Source organism: Patagioenas fasciata, chromosome 7, assembly GCF_037038585.1.
Source record: "Patagioenas fasciata isolate bPatFas1 chromosome 7, bPatFas1.hap1, whole genome shotgun sequence".
Lineage (NCBI taxonomy): Eukaryota > Metazoa > Chordata > Aves > Columbiformes > Columbidae > Patagioenas > Patagioenas fasciata.
In genome coordinates this window covers 10,260,472-10,281,598 of record NC_092526.1, presented here as the reverse complement: position 1 = coordinate 10,281,598, position 21,127 = coordinate 10,260,472, and the positions used below count along the sequence as shown (strand labels likewise).

At 47.4% G+C, this 21,127-nt stretch overlaps 1 protein-coding gene across 1 annotated transcript; it reads left to right on the top strand.

Moving 5' to 3' along the window:
• The first annotated feature begins 17,013 nt into the window (after positions 1–17,013).
• C1QL2 (complement C1q like 2) lies at positions 17,014–19,318 on the top strand. Its single transcript, XM_065841267.2, has 3 exons — positions 17,014–17,089; positions 17,409–18,168; positions 18,490–19,318. The coding sequence occupies exons 2-3, from the start codon at positions 17,530–17,532 to the stop codon at positions 18,667–18,669; spliced, it is 819 nt and encodes a 272-aa protein (XP_065697339.1). The 5' UTR covers positions 17,014–17,089; positions 17,409–17,529; the 3' UTR covers positions 18,670–19,318.
• Positions 19,319–21,127: the final 1,809 nt, after the last annotated feature.

Here is a 21,127-nt window from a genome sequence, read left to right as displayed (position 1 = left end):
TGACTGCAGCAGTATTTATTTGTTTGTTTCTCTGGTTTTAATTATTTTATTTCAACCTCTTATTTTTTTAATTGTTGCAAGAGATTTGTAAAGAGAGTGACTATCTAAATGATCCAGCACTTAAACCTTCAGATCTTTATATCAAAATACTGCCTTGAAAATAAATACTCTCAAATTTGGGGGGGTCTTCTTAATTTTTCCCAATTCTCCATCATTAGTTAGGGTGATTGATTAAAGCTGTTTCTCACTTCGATGCTCAAGAACCAAAACCAAGGTTTGTCAAGCACATACATCACCTTCCTGGAGAACTGTAGCTGTAGTTGGATCTTCATTTGCTCTGAGGACAAGGGCAATTTCACCCATCATAATTTTGCTGCCCCAAACCCACAAGCAATATACACAGAAGAGCTAAATGCTGAGGTTTTGCCCTTCTGTGTTACAGCACCTACAAGCCAGCAGCTGCAGCAGGACCACAATGCAGCCCGGTAGCCGGGATGCTCACGGGGAGGGAGCTGAATAACCCAACAGCAGCAAATTGCAGTGGGGCACAGAGCAGACCTTGGAGTCTGGAAGGAGCCAAAGGCACCGGTTAAATCCCCTCTGTGAGCTGCTGTTGACAGCATAAAGATGTCCTGCGCTTTGCTGTTCTTCTGGCTGTGCTGAATTGCTCCTTGTTTATGCCCTCCAGTGCAGTTATGGCTCCTGGTGCAAGCCCTGCTGCCATGCTTAGATTTTGTGTTGACACATTTTCCCCTTGAGTTTCTTAGGAAACTCCACACTGAGTCAGGAGAGGGATTTGGCTTGTTATTTTTGGGAGACAGCTACATCGACACCAGGAGCCGTGGCAGGTGGAAGCAAGAAACATGCCTTGCTATGAAGGCTGAAGTGGGCTAGATAATTCATGCATGGGTGAAGAAGATAAGATGAATGAGCAATATATATATAATCATACAATATATACAAATATACAATAGGAATGTGAGGAGGAGTAAGAGTAGAGCTTTTATGAAAAGTGTCACCTGCCTGTCCCCTCACTGGAGTCACTGAGTGATGGGATTTGGTGTCACGGCCTCTACATCAAATGGGGCAGGCCCCCTGCCTTGGCTTTACACGTCCTGGAAAACACTGCCTAAGTCTAGAACTGTGTATAATGAGTAAAAAGATTGGTACTGAAACCAGCCAAGAGGTCTCCATGGACCCCACTGGGCTGTCAGCAAACAAGAAAGACATCAAACAAACTTGGGAGCAGAGCAGCTGGGATGAGATGGACTAGACGTGAGGATCTGATCCCACATCCTCGGAACAGCTGAAGTTTATTTTTACACCATGTACTACACAACCCCTCTGATGGGTAAACAAGAAAAGCCCACTATATCCTTTCAACACCTTTGTTCTACACATTTTGTTGTTAATGGGGACAGGAGTTGAGGTGGGATTTTGTGGTGGCTCTGTGGGCTCAGCAATGGTGCTTCTGCAGCAATGAGCCCCCTCCATCCCTGCACAGGGTTGTACCACCATGCCAGCAATTAAAACTCTTCAGTAACACAGATGGATTGCTTATCACATTTTCCGCTCTCTTATTTTCCATTTTTATAACTGTTAAGCAGGCAAATGCAGCTTTTGCAGAAGTCCTGGCTGGGAGTCTGTAAAAGCCATCCTGCCCACCCATCTGTCTAAATGTGTTTGTAGTGAAATGCTGGCATGTTGGCAAACTCGGAGGATGGGAATCCTCCAGGCATCTCCCCTAAATGACACTTTCAAAGGCAGATCTACATACATGCCACATCAGATACAATTTAGAGAGCATGCGTAAGATCCTGGTTAAAAGAATCACATTTACTAATATTTTCCTTCTATTTATTCTGGGTCAGTGTGCATTATAGAAGAGGCAGAGATGACCACGTTGCACAGTTTGATGAGATAACGGCAAGGGGAAAACAGATAAGTTCAGAGAGATGAGAGATGTCAGATGTTGATGCGGTTTGGTAGCACAAGATAGGATTTGCAGAGCATAATTTGAAATAATTGTGAAAAGTATAACTGAAAAGATGGAATCAGAACAAATCTGAAGATCCTTTTTTTTGTGGGAAAACATTAATTTCATCTAACATTGATTTGACATGATGGGAAGTTTCGGTGGAGTGAAGAATAAATGAAATATGAACATTGTTTTCAGACTTCTCTGTGTTACAGAATGATGTGGAAATTGGTCCTTACCCTGTTGTAATAATACAGACTGAAATGTCTACAGTTAAGATTTATAAACATTTTTCATTATAAGTCTCTGGGTTTCATTTGATTATAAATTTGTCAGACATTAGGTCTTTGCACAGATGTTTTTCAGCTTGTAGCTGATACATACACATGGTCATATTATATTTGCTCATATGTAGCAATGCAAATTTTCAGCTAATAGAATGCAGTTATTCTTGGGAATTAATTTAGAGAGAAGCTGGTGATTTACATCTATTATAGAAATTGCTACAGATGTTTTGCCTAGAAGAAGCTCCATGCTTTGGAGTGGAAGCTCCAAGTTTGATGGCAGAGATTTCCAGGCTGTATCAGCCCTATTTAAAACCTCAGACTGGGTGAAGTGACAAGCCTGAAAAATCTCAGTTCACCTGTGGATAGCAGAGAGACAGCGTGGCCCAGCAGCTCCTTTCCTGAGGGATTCTGCCAGTGGATGAAGGAGGGATGAGCCACAATGGGATGCTGCTCTAGAGAGGTGTGTGGAACAGAGGGATGAAAGTGTTCAATGAGAGCTGGGGGTCAGGCTGGGTATAGGGGACAGATGTCAGTGGATTTGGACACAGTGGGGAAAGGCGTGGATCCCGAAGAGCTGGGATGGGAACTGGGGTATGAGAAAACCAAAGCGGAGGTGGAGCAGAGGCTGGAGAAGGGAGGACAGGAGTGAGACACAGGTCAGGGAGGGCAAATGGCACCAGATGAGGGGCAACAACAAAGAAAGCAGAAGTCCTACTGATGAGGGTGGAGGAGATGGTCCAAAAGCCTGGTAGACAATGCCACTTCAAACCCTAATTTGCATTGACTGGAGAGAGCAGGGAAACCTGCTGGGAAAGTCAGGGTCCACATTGTGCCATGTGCTGCTCACCATCACCCAGAGTGGCAAAATCTGGGTTCTGAGGCTCAAATTCCCCCTCCTGCTGGCTGCCCCCACCCTGGGCTCTCCCCCACCCCAGGGAGCAAGGACAGCTTCTCATCAGGGAGCTTTAAAAATCCTTTGCTTTTAAAAATCAGAGGAAAAGACACACTGTTTCACTTCAAACTCATTTCCAGGGGCAAGGTCTCCAAAGGCCAGGCCAGAGACTCTCTGCTCAATGTCATTTGGTTTCTTCCTGCATTCACATTATGCCCTGGGCTTTGGGAATGCTGACTTGCAAGTTTATTTTCCAAGACATCAGCCTCTATTGGTGCTGTTTCGCCTGGTTTTGGGATGTGGGCTGGGAAGCTTGGAGGTGTTGGGGACCCAGCCCCGGTTTTGCCAGCTATGCAGCAGTGACTTCAGGGACAGGTTGAAGAAAATGAGTGCGGTGCTGGTGTCAGAAGCCACCAGAATAAGATTTGCTGGAGATCATTTATTGTCACCTCCAGTTAATAACCCCAGCTGACCTCAGAGGGGTATTTTAAGGTTGCATTCATTAGTATCTGTAAGAAATTAAGATGCTTCGGCGATACAGCTACAGAAAAGTACAGGATGAAATTTGTGCAGGATTTAGATCCACTAAGATGCACTGACTGATGAAGAACAGAAACCTGTTTTCCAATGTATTTGTGCAGATTTTTTCCCCCCGTCCACCTCCTTCTTCCGTATTACAAACACCGCCCTGTGTGTGACACCCCTGGTGCTGGCTGAACGTGTCCTCCCTGGCTGGCCAGACCTGCCAGAGATGGTGTAACCCTTGGGGAGACTCTGTCTCCTCTCACCAGAGCACTGATTTATGCCTCTCTGATTAGTCATGATACTTGTAGGAACATAATTTTTTGAAGGACATTGTCACAGTTTGAATGAAACTGTACATGTGGGGTAAGCACTGGTGGAGAGACAGTGTGGTTACTGAAGTGACATCTTTTCTTGGTAACCTAGCTAAACATCATTCTTGCCACCAAGGAGAAATCACCATCCCATTCTGGAGGCCACAGGGAAAGTCCATTGCTCTCACTGAGTCCTGCATCTTACCACTTGCACACAGGCAAGGATGGAGGAGTGTTGACATATATTTAATGTAACATATACAACAAAGGTAAGCAGGATATGAAGCAAATTTTCTAATGCTCTTTGTTGCTGTAATTTTTTTCTTCACATTGTTTTGCTCACTATTAGCATCATTTTGGGGTCAACTGATACCATAGTCCTGGTACCCATTCAACAGACTCATGTAGATAATTTTGGATTGGGCCCAGTGGCTTCAAATAATTTTACTCCTGATGTAAACGAGCAGAATATAGCTGCGAAAGTCTATAAATGGCAAGAGCTAGGTTCTGACTAAATCTATAGCATTTTTTTCTGGCATTCACCTTGCATAAATTAAGATATTCCCATAAATAAGGAGAAAACTTAATAAGCCTCAGAAAGGTTAGACTATTTCCACTGGATTTTATGTCTGTTGCATAAATCCTCCCAAGTAATTCCATACTTTGTTCAGAGATAATTTTTTTTGCAGTATAATTTCCATTAACACTCTCATGACATATCTGCCATATATTAAAGTGAGCAGCCTCCTGAACTCCCAGTAAATCACTGGCCTCCATGCTTACTTCCCGATTCCATTGGCATGGACCCACTGGGCTGGGCAGCATAGTAGTGGGAGGTCCCATGTGGAGCCTCGGGACTGCATTCAGCTGCAAAAACAGCCTGTCTGCACTTCATCCCTGGCTGTAGTATGATCCTTCTGTGATGAAAGCTGATATACTTGCTGTGATCCCAGGTTGAAGGTGCTGGACTCCTTGCATTGGTTTCTCTTCTCTTCTCTTCTCTTCTCTTCTCTTCTCTTCTCTTCTCTTCTCTTCTCTTCTCTTCTCTTCTCTTCTCTTCTCTTCTCTTCTCTTCTCTTCTCTTCTCTTCTCTTCTCTTCTCTTCTCTTCCCTTCCCTTCCCTTCCCTTCCCTTCCCTTCCCTTCCCTTCCCTTCCCTTCCCTTCCCTTCCCTTCCCTTCCCTTCCCTTCCCTTCCCTTCCCTTCCCTTCCCTTCCCTTCCCTTCCCTTCCCTTCCCTTCCCTTCCCTTCCCTTCCCTTCCCTTCCCTTCCCTTCCCTTCCCTTCCCTTCCCTTCCCTTCCCTTCCCTTCCCTTCCCTTCCCTTCCCTTCCCTTCCCTTCCCTTCCCTTCCCTTCCCTTCCCTTCCCTTCCCTTCCCTTCCCTTCCCTTCCCTTCCCTTCCCTTCCCTTCCCTCCCCTCCCCTCCCCTCCCCTCCCCTCCCCTCCCCTCCCCTCCCCTCCCCTCCCCTCCCCTCCCCTCCCCTCCCCTCCCCTCCCCTCCCCTCCCCTCCCCTCCCCTCCCCTCCCCTCCTCTCCTCTCCTCTCCTCTCCTCTCCTCTCCTCTCCTCTCCTCTCCTCTCCTCTCCTCTCCTCTCCTCTCCTGTCTTTCTTCTCACAGCTAAAACAGCGAGCTCCATCTTCAGGCAGGCTGGGGTTCACCTCAGCAAAGTCCCCACCAAAACAAGCAGAGGGCCCTGAATGGCAGCCTTTAAAGACACAATTTAATAGATAGAGAGCAAGCTGCATCATACAGACACCTGCTACACTGAGCCAGTACAGACCCCATTCCCTCCTGGTACCAGCCAGGGCTGGCGGCAGGCTCATGAGCTCTTCATCTCAGAAAGATGCTGCATGGGAGAAAGCAAGATGGATCGGTAGAATAAGTATTTCCAGTTTGGGCTTTTTGGCACTCTGGCCTCTAAACACCTAGAAACTGAGCAAACATACATAGATGAGCAAGAGATAGTGTCTATCTACTGCAGTGAAAGGTTTGCATGTCCAGCCATTTCCATGGAATCAAGGTCCCAGATCATCCATGTCATGCCAGATGCCTCAGCTGTTCCCCACTCATGGAGCATTTTCTGTGGAAATGTTGAAGTTTATATTAATAAACTGGTGTGCAAACAATTCCTTTAGTGTCCTGCTGTTCTAATATCCTGAGAAATGGTAAAAGAAAATGCTCTTCTTTATCCTAATCAAAAGTAATTAAGAGTACACTTAAACAGAGCACAAAACTGTAATTAATTCCAAATGTATTGGATGTATAAACAACATTAGTTATTACTAACTCTTTGGTTCCAGAAACAAAAGCACAGCTCACATTTTGCTGCCACAGGTGCTCTGCAAACATACAGAGACTGTCTGTCTGGAATACTTCAGACTGAGAGCAGTCTTCCTTGTGTCTGTGAAGATCAAAACTCCATAAAATAAGATAAAGTTTCATTGCTCACCACAGCCAATGATTTAGCACTTTTTAAAATGGGTTTACTTTGCATGTCAGGAACAGTGCAAAATGCCATGTTTTCAGCTACTGTGCCTTTCAGTCTTTGTGTTAATGCCTTTTACTCATTCCCTTCACATAACTACATCCTTGCCATTTTTCCTTCCTTTGGACAGAGCTCTTGGCTTTCAGACAATTCCTGCAGACCCTGCAGCAGTTGTGTTGCCATAAGATGTGTCACTCATACTGGAGGCAGTCAGGTTTGAAAACCGAAGAACTGCCTGACTTGCATCCTAGGTGGAGCAGACAGTGAGTGAGCAGACAGTGAGGGGGATGCAGACAGATGATGTCTTTCAGCCTTAAGCAAGGCTTAATGTGGTTAAAATCAAGACTTCGATATGGCTCTTGATGATGCCAGTAATAACTACTTGTTTGGGACTCCTCAGAAAGAAGTGATAAAACAGCTTTGCAGAATGAATACTCTCCTTTTCCTTAACATTTCCATGTGACATCTGATAAGAAAAAAAGCTGGTGTTTTCTTTTTGGGAAAAAAAAATAAGATTAATTACATTGCGAATTTCTTGATACAGGATCCATCTTTTGGTTCTGAGTTTGCATAGCACTTTGCACAAGAGGGTGCCAAAGCACAACAAGCTTCCTGGCAGCTACCAAAATGTGTGGTACTTGTATAATAAAGGGATAAACAATAGCCAGCACACTTTTCTTTTTGGCAAGAATTGGTTGTGTCACACCAACATAATTTTCTTTGTCTGTGTAGCAAAGCAGTAAATACTGTATATCTTGGCTTTTAAAAAGCCTTTAATACTGTTGCGCATGGTATTATTGTGAGGAACTAGGGAAAATTGTTCCTAAAATTGAGGAAACATCCAAAACATTGTAGGATGGCTACAAAACTGAGCTGAACAGAGAAGGTATCAGCTGGCCATTGCCAAAAGGGAAGATGGGACTCTCTAGGGGTCTGGTACTGTTTATATCACCAGTAAAGACAACACGCGGACCATGGGAGAGAGTCCAGGGGTCACAGTGGGAATGACCAGAGCTCTAGAACAAAATAGTGATGGAGAAAGGTGGAATGGACTAAACTTCCGAAGAACAGACTGCCCAAGGAAGCAAGGTAGCAATTGTCAAGCATGTGAAAGGCACCCACCAAAATGGAGGGAATCACCTCCTCTCTCTGTCTGTGGTGGATAAGATGAGGCATTCAAGGTTTTAATTGCAGGAGAGAAATTAAGATCAGGTGCTGGAAATGTTTTTTTGAATGGTAGAGATTATGAAGCATTGCAGCAGGTTTCTTGGGGAGGTTATGAAGTTTCCATCCCTGTAGAGATTTCCATGAGCTAGACATTGATCATGCCCAAAGTCAGAGACAGCGGTGGAGTACCTGCTTTCTACAGATGCCATTGATCTTCTGCTACTGTGAATTACAAGAGGCTGGCCTTGCAATCAAGGCAGTGTCAAAAAAAATTAGATTCAAGCTTAGATTTCAGGTGTGGCAGACGCATTTTGTGAACCTTCCCAGACAGAGAGCAGTGTCTCAGAAGCCACCTGAACCTCAGCGTCTGCCTCCAAGGAGTCTTGTTTCTGTCTTATAGAACTTTTGGCTTTTCAGAGAAAGTTTCTGTTGTGTCAGTCACTGGCACATTGAGGACTCATTCCTGGAATAGGATGTAGGGTGTTGCCTGAAATAAGAGCCATAATAGTAAACTTTGTGTTGGTGAAAATATGTGGCCAGACATCTGTGATGTTACTTTTTCTGCTTAGCATGAACTAGATGGATTTAATATCTGTTTCATCTACAGCTTTGCCTATGGAGCGTAGTTACCAGAGTCAGCGGGCCTCAAACCTACCACATAGGGTGGACACTTCTGGCTCACAAAAGTCCATTAACTCACACCAGGCTTTTCTTCCACACCAAGTATGGCGTGGAGAATGGCTTGCAACCCTGCTGCCCTTGGAAGAAAGAGACCAGCCGCTCCTTCTGTCATTGCCTCTCCTTCTTCTGTGTCCCTGTAGTCTGCACTTGGCCCCGCTTGCTTAGCAAGAGATGGCTGGAGGTGAGCACTTCAGGAGGGCTCTCCTCCTCCTTCCACCTGTTTTCTTTTCCTTGACTCACTGGCTTTAAGCCGTAAGCAGTGACGTGACAGCTGAGTCACGGACGCGCCACCTGGATGCTGTCAGCATCAATCTCTCTTATAAGGATCATAGAAGAACAAAATAGAGAAGACTGGTTGGGCTTCTCATTCGTCTTCCTGCCAGCGGGGTACCGAGCCCTGCAGTGCGGGCTCTGGCTTTGCCCAACCTTACTCTCAAAATCCCAAGCAATTGGTTTCCACTGCTCCCCACCAGGAACTGTTCTGCCATTTAATAAACCTCCTCACCAAGGGAGCAGTTCTTTTCTGTGATTATTATTTAGCCTAACTTTTACTTATGTGAGCAAATAACTTCTGACTAATATCCACACTCAAGGTTGTGGGTTTTTTTTTTCCTCATGAAGAAATTCAGTAAAGTTGCAAAATCCAAAACTAAATGTTCTGTTTGTTTTATTTAACAGTTTTTAAAGTCTGCCTGCTGCATGCATTGTTGTACAGAGCAGATATAAACAACAACAAAAAAAGAGAGATGCAGTCCTATGCCCTGCAGAGCTTACACTTTTCATCTAAGCAAGTTACAGTGACTGAGAATGACAAGTAACGAGAATGCAGGACAAGAGTCATACGAGAAAGGTCGGGATGTTTCTAAATAAAACCCATTGTCATGCTTTTAATTTGGGTTTATATAGAAGTTTCATCATAGCTGGCTACATATTTTGGGATAATTTCACCATATTTTAATCAAACTTTTTTTTTTTTTCACCTCACAAAGCCATATTGCAAACTTTGGTTTGGTGCTTATTTAAAGCTTTTTTTTAACAGAAATCTATGGGGTTTATTCACGGTTACTCTTTCTCTCATCTTAACCAGGATTTTTCAAAAACATTTGTCACTGTTAGTACCTGAGTACCCCAGAGGTACGTGACCTTGTCTGGCTGATTCCACGCCACTGCGCTGGCACCGATTCTCCTTGACCTTTGTCTCCAGCTCTCTGTCTCCTCTCCAGCAACATCCTGAACTGCCCTTACTCCAGAAGTGTCTGTCAAGCCTCTTCATCTGTGGCTGTTTGTCTGAACACAACAAACAACTTGTCTCTGCACAAACCTTATAGCTGCCTCTGCTCAGCAGATCAACTTCTCTCCACTGGACACCAGTAAACCACAGCAAAGCATCATGGAGCTGGACCATCTGCCCCACCTCGTCCATATGCCTTCCCCTGGCTTTTACACCCTCCTCACTGTGTGTTTTCTACACCCAACGGAGGTGTAAAGCCAATTCCTGACATCCTTAGCTTTGGCTCTCCAATCCTCACATCTTCCTCTTCATGCTACATGATAAACAAAGGAACAGGTTTAATTCTGGGGCCACAGAGTAAAAGCTTATCATGGTAACTGAATGTTATTCCAATAGATGTCCATTCAATGCCATCTGTCACACCTGTGGGTTTGGCTATTCTTACTAATTTTATTCTTGTCTTTGCCTTCTGGGAAAAAATTCTCTCTGGTACCTGACTGCAGGTTTAGTAAACTCCCAGAGGGAAGCCCAAATGCACTTCAAAAGCATTTTTAATGTGTGTCTTTCATCCTGGTGAAACCAGCTGCCCATGCACATCAATTCCCTGCAGCATTTTTTCCCTTCACAAAATAGAAATAGTCAGCCTGTAGTTGGTTGTCGAAATTTTGCTAAGACAAGGAATCTGCATAAAGAGACTGATTTCAGTACTTGGACCTTCCAGCCTCCCCCTTCCCTCTTCCAGAGTTGTGAAAGCTTGAGAGTTGAGTTCTGCTGGGCATTTCAGAGGGTTCAAAAGGGAGATGAGTGACTTTCAGCTGGAACCTGCCAGGGGTTTGGTTTTATACACACACACACCCTTTGCTAAGCAGCTTGGCTAAGTGCACATGTGTTATGTTCAGAAAGCAAGGGGAGGATCTCTTTCTTCTACTAGACCTCCAAATTTGGTTTACTGTTATGTTTACTATAACTGTGCTTAATTATTATTTCAGCATCTTTTCTTTTTTTGAACAGAAGGCCCTAGCTCAATTTAAAAAAGCAGATTCTTTGTTGTATAGGTAGTGCAGAGTTATTCCAGCAGTCACACTGGAAAAGCATTAGTTATCTAAGGAGACAAATTGAACAAGACAAATCTGGGGCCAATCTGTTTCTCCTCAAGCGGTTTGTAAACACATACCGCGAAGCAGAGAATTAGGAAAGGAGAGCTGAATTTGCTCTCACTGTGACCCAAATTCCAGACTTCAGCTGGTTAAGGGCAAGCAAACTCAGCCTCTCACTTCATTTTAATTTACTGTTTTTAAGCAAGACATCGTTCAAACCTGATCGTTTGATAGGTGATGTTTCTTGGATCCTGCCTTTTGTTAAGGACAGTTTTGATTCTCTCTAAACCTACTTTAGCTCCAGCTGAAGACCTGTTCTGGCAATGGGGAGCTCCCAACCAGCCTGGAGCTCCTGTAACTTTTCCTCCATCACCCTGGCTGCTGGGGCCAAGTATCAGCTGTGGCTCCCGTATGGTTCCAAACAGTTTATTGGAAACACGAACAGCTATGTACATTTGGTCCAGGCACCTTCAGCACCAGCTTCAGACATTGTGTCAGATTTCTCTGTTCCCACAGAATTTATTAAGCTTTGATGAATTAACTTCAGGGTATGACCTTGCTCTGACAGAAGGCAAGGGTACAAGTCCCACTGGGTCAAAAGCAGGAAGCAGGGATCAGTCGTTTTGATTGATCTTTTCCAGAAAATACATATAGAGTTCTCCTGAGTTTGGTGAATGGCAGCTGTTGGAGGGATGCAAAGGCATTTGGATTTCACTGATTCTCTCCAGACCATTTGGTGTTTCTCCAAGCAGTGCCCTGAAGGCTGGTCTGGGGTTTGCGAACTGCTCTCTTGTAAAGAGCTAAACGTATTTACTGAAACATTCCCTTGCAAAGAGAAAGACAGCAGATTTTGTCTTCCATGCACAGCAAGTGGATATGGTAAAGTGCAAACAGCAGCAGTTCACAGTAATCAATACCTACAATAACGCCTCTCCACCTGCAGTGTCTGTTTGGGTTGTACCCAAACCTCTGCTTGTGCAGAATCTGTAACAGATACTGTGTCAGTACAGGGGGGCTGATCCTGCCCATATGGACCAAATTTTATGTGTTGCTACAGCAAGACAAGCTTCTTTGACCATGACGCAAAAGCCAGCTCCTGTTGAACATCCTTGTTCTATGTAATAAAATGCTGTTTCTGCTGTGCAGGACCACATGTATCTACTGGGTCCATGTGGTGGAAGGAAATTCAACATTGCGCTGTTAAAATAAGTCCTGTTGGAAATCCCAGCTTAGGTCAAAAAGAACTGCACAGTATTTAAAGAGAATGATGTCAGTTAACACAATAAGCCTAACCATTTCTAAACTTTTCCCTCCGTTAAGCAAAAATAATCAGTATAATTATATTTTATATTTTGTGAATGGAAATAATATTATACACATTCTGAACATTAACAGATGCAAATTTGCTTTCAGCAAGAAATGTGAACATTTTAGCATGAGGACTATATATATTATGTTTTACTAGATGTTGAATACACAGAGTTCCAGATAGTTAATTCTGGCAATGAGAAATATCTGTGAGCCTTGTGACGTGAGAAAGGCAAAGAATGAAGCACATCAGAGGGTGAAGTTATCCATAACTTCCATCAATCACAACAAAAGATAGCAAAAAAACACTACTCACTGAGATGGGTGAGGGTACTGACCCAAGTTCTGCACTTTTACTCACGGTAATCTTGATTTCAGCTTCTTAAAAGCATTTTACTATGGCTCAGGAAGTCCTTAAACCATGGATTGCTGGAGGCTGAGAGAAAATACCAGGGAAGTATCACCATAGACTTGCTTTAATCTTGACATTTTTGTTAAATAAGGGGTTTGAGCTGGCATGTCTCTTCTTACATTTTCAAGTTAAGGGCCAAATCCAAAAAGGATCCAAAGCAGAACTTAAGCACCTACATTTGAAATAAAAATATTCCTTCAGGTCCTGTCTAAGTCTAGAGACACCTAGCTGGGGAGAAACCCAGTCTCCAAGAACCTCAAGATATACAGAGGTCAACTTCGACATGTGCCCAGAAGCCCCATCACCTCAGTGATTCTGAGTCCCACTGGGTCCTGCCAAGGTTACATGTCGGGTCAGGGGATGGTCCAGCTCTTGTTGGCTGTGCAGGAAACCACATGTTTCAGTTCAAGAGCTAAGTTTGTGCTGGGGATGTGTGGTTGAGAAGGGGAGAAAAAACAAACTTGGGAGAAAAGTGAGACAGTAAAGTCTTTAGTTGGGGTGGTGCTTCAGGAAGGGGAATTGTGCATGCCAGAGCCACCCAGTCTCCTCATTGCAGCTGTACCTCACCTTCCTGGCTGCAATTCACAAACAGCTCTTGTAGGAAGACTGACCCTCACCACTAGAGTAAAAATTGTACTCACCTTTAGTCTTCCTCTCCTCCTAGCTCAATGAATCTTTAATTCTTTTTTATGCAAAGAGGAGCAGATTCAACATAAGGGCACACGGTGCTCTCCTCCCTGCTCTTTCCATCTCCCCCAGGTATCTTGCACACCAGAGGAGTGTGGCGGCTGCCTAGGAAACACAGGTTGGGATTTCTCAGGCAGTGAATGGAGCTGAATCCAGATCTCCTCCTTGTCACCCTGCTGACAACATCCTTGTGAAATACAGATGACCAGCCACAGCCTGAATGAATGTCCTGGACCAGCAGACTCTGGTCATACCAGGTAAGGTGGCTCAACGTTGGGGGCAGGTGTGGTTTGAAAGCTCAGCCGTGAGCTCCTTCAGTCATCTGCTTACTTTCCTTGTGTCTCAGGAGGGAGCCCTAACCAGCCCACAGAATTGTTCTTCCTTCATCTGCCCTGTGAGCATGTCACTATTTTTGCAGCAGAATAAATCTTAGTGAACAATCTGAAAAAGATCCAGCTCACAATACACTGCAGCTGGAAGGTTGAAACAATTCTCCTGGAAGACTGGAACGACAGTTTCAAAAACCTGCTCCAAATCCGATCGTGGTGAAAGACTGGAACGAGTCCCCAAAATCCCAGGTTGGTGTCCTCACCACCACCTTGTATATGAAGTCAAATGCATGTGAGACGGGTGAGAGACCTGATCCAGCAGACGCTCACTGGAAATGCCTGCAGGAGATGGATCTGATGGAGCAGATAGATCTGATGAATTTGGTGGAGCAGAAATATCTTTCAAGAGTTACTAGCATCCTGAGCTAGGTGTCTGTGCCTTGAAGCAGAAATTAAGGAGGAGGTAACTCATGGAAATCCATGTGCCCCTGGAATTTTGAAGCTTCAATGTGACGTGTCTGGGTTCTTGACTGTCTAAATTTGGGAATTGTGTCTGGCCTGTCAAACACTTCCCTGAGCAGTCAGGTTCTTGAGTCCTTACACCACATCTGAAAATCGAGTTTCAAGTTAGATTCATGCAAGCTTTTAGGTGCTTAGCTATTGCTTTGGCCAACAACAGCAATCACCAAAGCTTCCGCTCAGCCACCATCTGATGCCAAGGTCCAGACACCCTTTGTGTTTTACCAGGGATGCTCTGTAGATGTCTTTATCTCTCTGGGCACACTGCAAGACACTCAAGTCTTGCCAGCCCTGAGTAGCCTGCAATGGAGCACCAACCTGACTCACATTTTGAAAGATGTGAAGTGCCTTACTCTAAGAGAGGTTTTGGTACTTGTGACCTAAAATTAAGAAAGGCACCTCCTTGCAGGGCAGGCGGTACCTCAGACACTGATTGATTGCTAATCTGGTAATTTTCTGCTCCTTGTACTGCTGTGGTGCACCCCATTGTGTACAGTAAGCAGCCACCTAACAGGGTGCACAGCCTGTATCGAAATTGTAAGGTGAGTGTTGTCATGTACCTTTCTCTGACTGTATTCCCATATACTTATTAGCACAGGATCAGTAGGAGGCGTCAGCTGCCTCACCAATCACAGTGCTTCTTCTTGGGCACAAGATGCATTGTATCAGTCAGCCTTTGACACCAGGTCTCCAGGACCATAGAATGCAAATCCTACTGGAGATGACGCGTTATTATAGATGTTGAAGTCACACTGTGTTTACCTTAAAGCAATCTGATGGAGGGATTAAGTAGGTCATGAGTCCATCTCATGGTATCACAGATAAGTGATTAAATTACTCCCAAACAAAATTGCAAGAATTTGACACAACCTAGCTGCTGATGTCTCTGTAATCTTCCCTGCTGGTTTGTTCCAAGTGCTCAACCGTCCTCATTAAGAACTGTGTCCTGATGAAAGTTAGAATATGTTTCTTCTTTTTCATCTGTCCTTGTTGATCCGTGGGAATAACAGACCCTGTCACAGAAAATTATTCTGGCTTTGCAGAAGGGGCTGATGAGCTTCTGTTTGGACTATAGTTCCCAGTATTGGTCACCTCATTATAAAAGTGAGTTACTGCAAATAGGGAAGTTGCAACAGAGCCCAAATGATACAAGAATTTAATTATTCCGAAAAGGTTTAGAAAAACTACAGTGTGGCTGCTGCCTTTGGAAAACAGGAGATTAAAAAGCGACGTTAGAGGGGTTTGCAGAGCTCAGAGGGAACAGCAAGGATTCACATACATAGGGAGAGCTGAGCTAGTGACAAATACCAGAACAAAAGGGAAATTAACAGAAGCTCAAGTAGGGATGATCGGCAAAGCACCGTCATTTATTTGTGAATTTATTTGTATTTAGCACTGTTAATATATGGAAAATTATACTTGGGCTATAACAGAAACAACAATCAGGAATAACTTTACAAGGCTTTAGACTGGTGTAGGGGCTTACAACACCACTGTGGGATGCATCTGATAATTCAGGGGTGAGAAAAGGATTTACATCTCTGTCACGATCTCGTCTCTTAAAACATTTAGCTGCATTTTGGTAAGTAACAGACATCATTACTCTAATACGACTGTCTATACAATTCTCAGGGAAAGGTTTTAATTTACAAGATTAATTTCCCTTCCAGCTTCAAATACATAGATATGAAAAAAAAAAAAAAATCAGGGAGACGTGAAGGGCCAGGGATGAATCCTGATCTCAGCAGCAGCAGAACAAAGCCTGAATAACTCCAGGGAAAAATGCTGGACGCACACAGCGATGTAGCTGAGGTGAGACCAGGTCCTGAAGTGCGTGCATCCCAGGCGGGAAAGCCTTTATGTCCCCTTCTTAAATTTCAATGAAAGCTAACAAAAGAGTCCCAAGTCCTTTTAAGGCATTTCTACAGCTCTCGAAAGAAGCCGTGTGTCAACATTTGCATATGATGCCTCCAGGCCATCAGCTTCAACAAGCGTCGGATCAGGCTGAGCGGCTCACTGCCTTCGACCCACAGCTTTATCTGTTTTAAGACAAAACAGGCTGCCTGCAACTCGGGTGAACCCTCTGGAAATTCACCCTTCTTAAGCACCAAGGAAGCGGGGGACACCGAAATGTTGCCCCTAGGAAATCTGTGTAATCACTCTACCACTCTTCTTCTTTCTTTTCAGGACGGCTGCTTAACCCACCGCTGTGAAATGCGTGGGTAACATCACAACATTATCTCCAGAGGGGAAATTCCTTTAGGCAGTTAACAGTGCAAGAACTTCCGCTGTACTACCACCGTTTACTCAGAAAATCAAAATCAATTAATAACAATTTCTCTATTGGGGGAAAAAAAAAATCTTGATTTGGACCCATCATTAGACAGAGAAACCTACAAAATTTTGTGCTGTAACCCAGCATAAACTCCGCTAAAGGTACTTCTTCCCAGGGCTCCCCTTCCACCTGGCGAGCCCTGCCTGGGTTCGAGAAATCGTAATAGCTGTAACGAACTTGAATTACACTTGGATGTCTTGCGGATCAAGATCCACCCGCGATATTGTCCCACTCGTCTTTGTGCCGCCGAGGCCGGACGAGGCCAGGCTGAGCAAGCCACGGAGAACACGCCGGGGCAACTTGTTGCCTGCGCGGGGCTTTCCCGACCCACTCCCGCAGCAAGCGGTGCGGCTCGACGGCGGCAGGGAGCTCACCCGGCGGGACTGGGGGTCCGTCCGCCCACCGAGGAGTCACGCAGGGGCCATCCCGCCGAGAGCAAGGAGGCACGTAGGGATGGTAAACTAGAGGGATGGGAGAATGCAGGAAGCAGCTTCGAGCGGCAGGTGAACGGGGAAATGCGATGCGTGCCCGACCGTCCCGCTTTCAGAGGGGAGTAGTTTAGGCGGTGCTCTCACGAACTCGGCCGGTATGGCGGGCGGGGTCCCCCCCACACCAGCGCCAGGTGTCGTGGGGCCGGAGAGCCCGGGGGTGTGCGGGACGCACCGCCGCTGATCTCCTCCCCACCGCCCGCCTCGCCCGGGGGGCCGCGCCGCCACCGGCGATCCGCGCTGCAGGCGGGCCGGTGCCGGCAGACGGGCGCATCGCAGCCCGCGGCGGCGGCGGAGCCCCGAGTCCCCACAAGGCAGCTCCCCCACGGACTCCGCGCCCCGCACCCGGCCCCGCAGGTGGGTCCACCCGCCCGCGCTCGCCCCGCTCCGCGCCCCCCACGTCGGGGCGGTGAAAGGGGCGGGCGAGACCGTCCCCCCGCGGGGGCGAGGGGCAGAGCCGGGCGCCCGCTCGGCGCGGCGACGCCCCCGCGCCGGCCCAGCCCCGCCGGGCGGACGGGGCGCCGCGTCCCCTCGGAGCAGAGCGGGGCGGCGGCGGCTGCTCTCGGCGGCGGCATGGCGGGGCGAGCGGCGGGCCGGCGGGCGGGCTGAGGCGGGGGCCGGGCGGGGAGGTGCCGGCGGCGGGGGGCTCACCGCCTTCTCTTGCCGTCCCCCGCAGGGAGCGGCCGGCCCCCCGCGCCACCATTGCCTCGCACGGCAAGGAGGACCTGCTCGCCGTCGCCGCCCGGTTGTGGCAGCGGAGGAGGCGGCTTCTGGCCGCCGCCGGGCTCGCCCTGGCCATGGCCGTCGCCCTGCTCGTCGCCGTGCCCCTGCTGCTGCTGCAGGCGCCCGCCGAGAGCGGCGCCCACTACGAGATGATGGGCACCTGCCGCATGATCTGTGACCCGTACAGCGGCGGCCGGCCGCCCGGCCCCGGGAGCACCGCCGCCGTGGAGGCTCTGCAGGACCTGGGTGCCAACCCCGCGCCGCCTTTCGTCCAGGGACCCAAGGGGGAGCCAGGCCGGCCGGGCAAGCCGGGACCCCGCGGACCCCCTGGGGAGCCGGGTCCGCCGGGTCCGCGGGGCCCACCGGGGGAGCGGGGGGACGCGGGGAAGCCGGGGTTGCCCGGGCTGGCGCTGGCGGGCGCGGGCGGCGGCGGTAGTGGCGGCGGGGCGGCGGCGGGCAGCGAGGCGGCGGGCGGGATGAGCGCCGCCTTCAGCGGGCCGCGCATCGCCTTCTACGTGGGGCTGAAGAGCCCTCACGAGGGCTACGAGGTCCTCAAGTTCGACGACGTGGTGACCAACCTGGGCAACCACTACGACCCGGCCAGCGGCAAGTTCACCTGCCAGGTGCGCGGCATCTACTTCTTCACCTACCACATCCTCATGCGCGGCGGCGACGGCACCAGCATGTGGGCCGACCTCTGCAAGAACGGGCAGGTGGGTCCCCGCCCCTCCCCCAATCGTCCTCTCCGCGCCGGGTCCCCCTTCCCGGCTCCGGTGCCGCCTGCGGGCACCGGCCGCCGCCGCTCCCGGGGAAAGAAGCAACCGGAGCATCCTCCGCGCCGTCGGGGCGGGGGTGCACAGCGGGGAGCAGCTTTAAAGCCGCGGCAAACTCCAAACTGTCGGCTTGCAAACATTCCTGCCAGGCTGGGGGAAAGGAGAACCGAGGAGGAGGGCGGTAGGGAAGGCATGAGAGTAGTGGAAAGGCTGAGGAAGAGGGGTTGGGGGGGCTGATGTGCCCCGTGGCTGTGTTGGCAGGTACGGGCCAGTGCCATCGCACAAGACGCGGACCAGAACTACGACTATGCCAGCAACAGTGTGGTGCTGCACCTGGACTCCGGCGACGAGGTGTATGTCAAGCTGGACGGAGGCAAAGCGCACGGAGGCAACAACAATAAGTACAGCACTTTCTCTGGCTTTCTTTTATACCCCGATTAACACAAAACGAGCGACGTGGCACAACTGACCCCACCAGCGATGCGTGTGGGGCTGGTTGTCATTTCTGTACTCCATTGTGCCACTGTTCCTGCTGGTGTCCGCTGTCCGCTGTCTCCGCAGGTCACTTTAGCTTCATTATCACTTTGTATGTTTGTTTGCTTTTATTTTCTTTTTTTTTTTTTTTTTTACCCTAGGGGAAATGAAATAGAGGTGAAACTAAGCAATCCTTACTCTCCCTCTTTTGCTCTGAACCCTCCCCTCCCTTTGTCAGCCTCAGTGTTTTGTGTGTCACACGAGGAACTTGGCAGCTTGAAACTCTTGAGTGGGTTCCTGGGGGCCGTAAGAGAGCCCTGAGTTCGGATTGTGCCGCACAAGAAATTTGAACCAGTCACGGTTTTTTGTCAATGGGTATTAATTATGATGATGAGTTTTCAGATCAACTGTTCTTGAAGTGGAATTGAACCATAACTGTTTTTTCCACTGCTGCTTTGTTTGTATGGGGTCAAGTGTAAACTTAACTTTTCTGTGCAATGCAATGCTCGTGTGAATGATGATGTCATTAACGTCAAACCTGTTCCTGTCTGCAAAAGAATTCAGTCGTAGACCACAATCACCAAAATATCACATTAAATTATGTTTTTAGACAATACCTTCTTGGTGTCTGTCTCTTCCAGTGCTGTAAATGAGCGCTGTGGTGGTGCCGTGGGAGGGTGGGAGGTAAAAGTGGGGGTCGCTTCTGTCCTTTAGGTTCACAGCAACATTTAAAGTTAGGATGGAGCACTTTGGCTTGGTCTTGATCATTGTTCAAGGGGGCTGGGAAGAAGCAGAGGGAGAGGAAAATGCACCTTTATCCATTTTTGGAAAAAAGCAGCACACAGTCATCAAGAGGTGAGAGTGGGGATGTGAAGCAGATCTCCTAAACGGATTTACTGGGTATGAGCCTGATCCAGAGGTTAGTGAAGTACAAGAAAAGTGGTTAAATCAGTGATTAGGGAAACTCATGTTTTTGTAACATGCTTAACAAATGTAAGAAGGCAGCAGGGGAGAGAGTCTGTCTAGACCTCCACACCTGCAGTGTGTATACGGGTTAGAAATCACACCCGACCTGCAGGGTCCCTGAGATGGGCTGGGAGAGAAAGCTCTCTGAAGACTGGCAGATTCAGGTCATTTGGAAAGGTTTTATCCTGCTGGTTCTCAGTAAATCCCAGCCACCCCGGATCCTTTTAAAAGGGCAGGAGTGGTTCTGAGCCTTTGGTGGAGGAGGTGAAAACATCATCACTGCAGTAGGTAACCTCCTCAGTTTGGCTAAACTGAGGTTGCTCTGCTGAAGCTGAAAGAGCTAACTTGATTTATAAAAGCTCTTACTTTAATTTTATTGTCTTGTCATTTATTTTTTCCCTCCTGAAGGTCTTACCTTCCTATCAGCTTACTGCCCTTTGTAGCATAAGTGCAGTTTCCCAGGTATGAGAGACAGGACCCCGAGTACAAAGGCTCTGCTGAGGCTGGAGCTTTGCTGCTGGCTGCCCTGACATTGCAGAAGGAAAGGGAACCACAGCTGGGATGAACTTGTTCCAACCCCACTCTGGGGTAGCCCAGTGACAACCGAGTTCTTACAGTCTCCCTGTCTCCTACCTAGTCCTCGGTAGGTATTGTCTTCTTGTGGGCCAGAAGAGGAGGGCCAGAGAAAGAAAGCAATTCCTCCCTTCATCCTGTCCTTCATCCCCCACCTGAGGGAAGCAGAGTTCATAACCAGGTACATATGTTAGACACTTATCAATCTCTAACGTCTAGTCAATTCGTACTATTTAGAATATGATTTAAACTGGTGTCTGAGACCCAAATGAAGTATAATTGCTGTGGATCCTCGGTTCCCCCCGGATCCGTAATCCTTTTTGACTATTCCTCCCCTCCCCTCCGATGAAATGGAGCTTAGACACAAAGCTCTCGGTTTAAATTTCAAAAAATTAAAATTGACATGCAGCAGCATTAGCAGGAGCCAGGAGGAATTCTAAGGAGGTGCCTGGGCTCTGCTTTATCCTTTGCATTAAGAAGCAATTTGTACTTCTAACAAAGACCCAACTGTTCCCCCTTGGCAAAAGGGCAATGAAGATGCCTTGCAAGGGAATTGCTGTTCACAATACTTAAACAAATTTGAATCTTAGATTTTTAAATCTGTATTCCCTGGTGGAGCCTGCTCCTCGCAATTCAAATGCAGGGCTGGCCGTGTGTGCCTGCCAAGGTGTCAGTAGCTAAGCGGATGATGGATTGATGAGGCAATGGGAAGACACAGGCTCACAGTGGCGGTTTGCCCCGACAGTGATCTATGTATCTACACATTATCAATGTCATGAGGGGGCTTGAACCACCCTCACTAGATGTCTCATTTTCCACTTATCTCTTATGTACTAATTATCAGGCTGGATTATTCCCCAGGATAGAAACAAAAAAAAAATGCTCA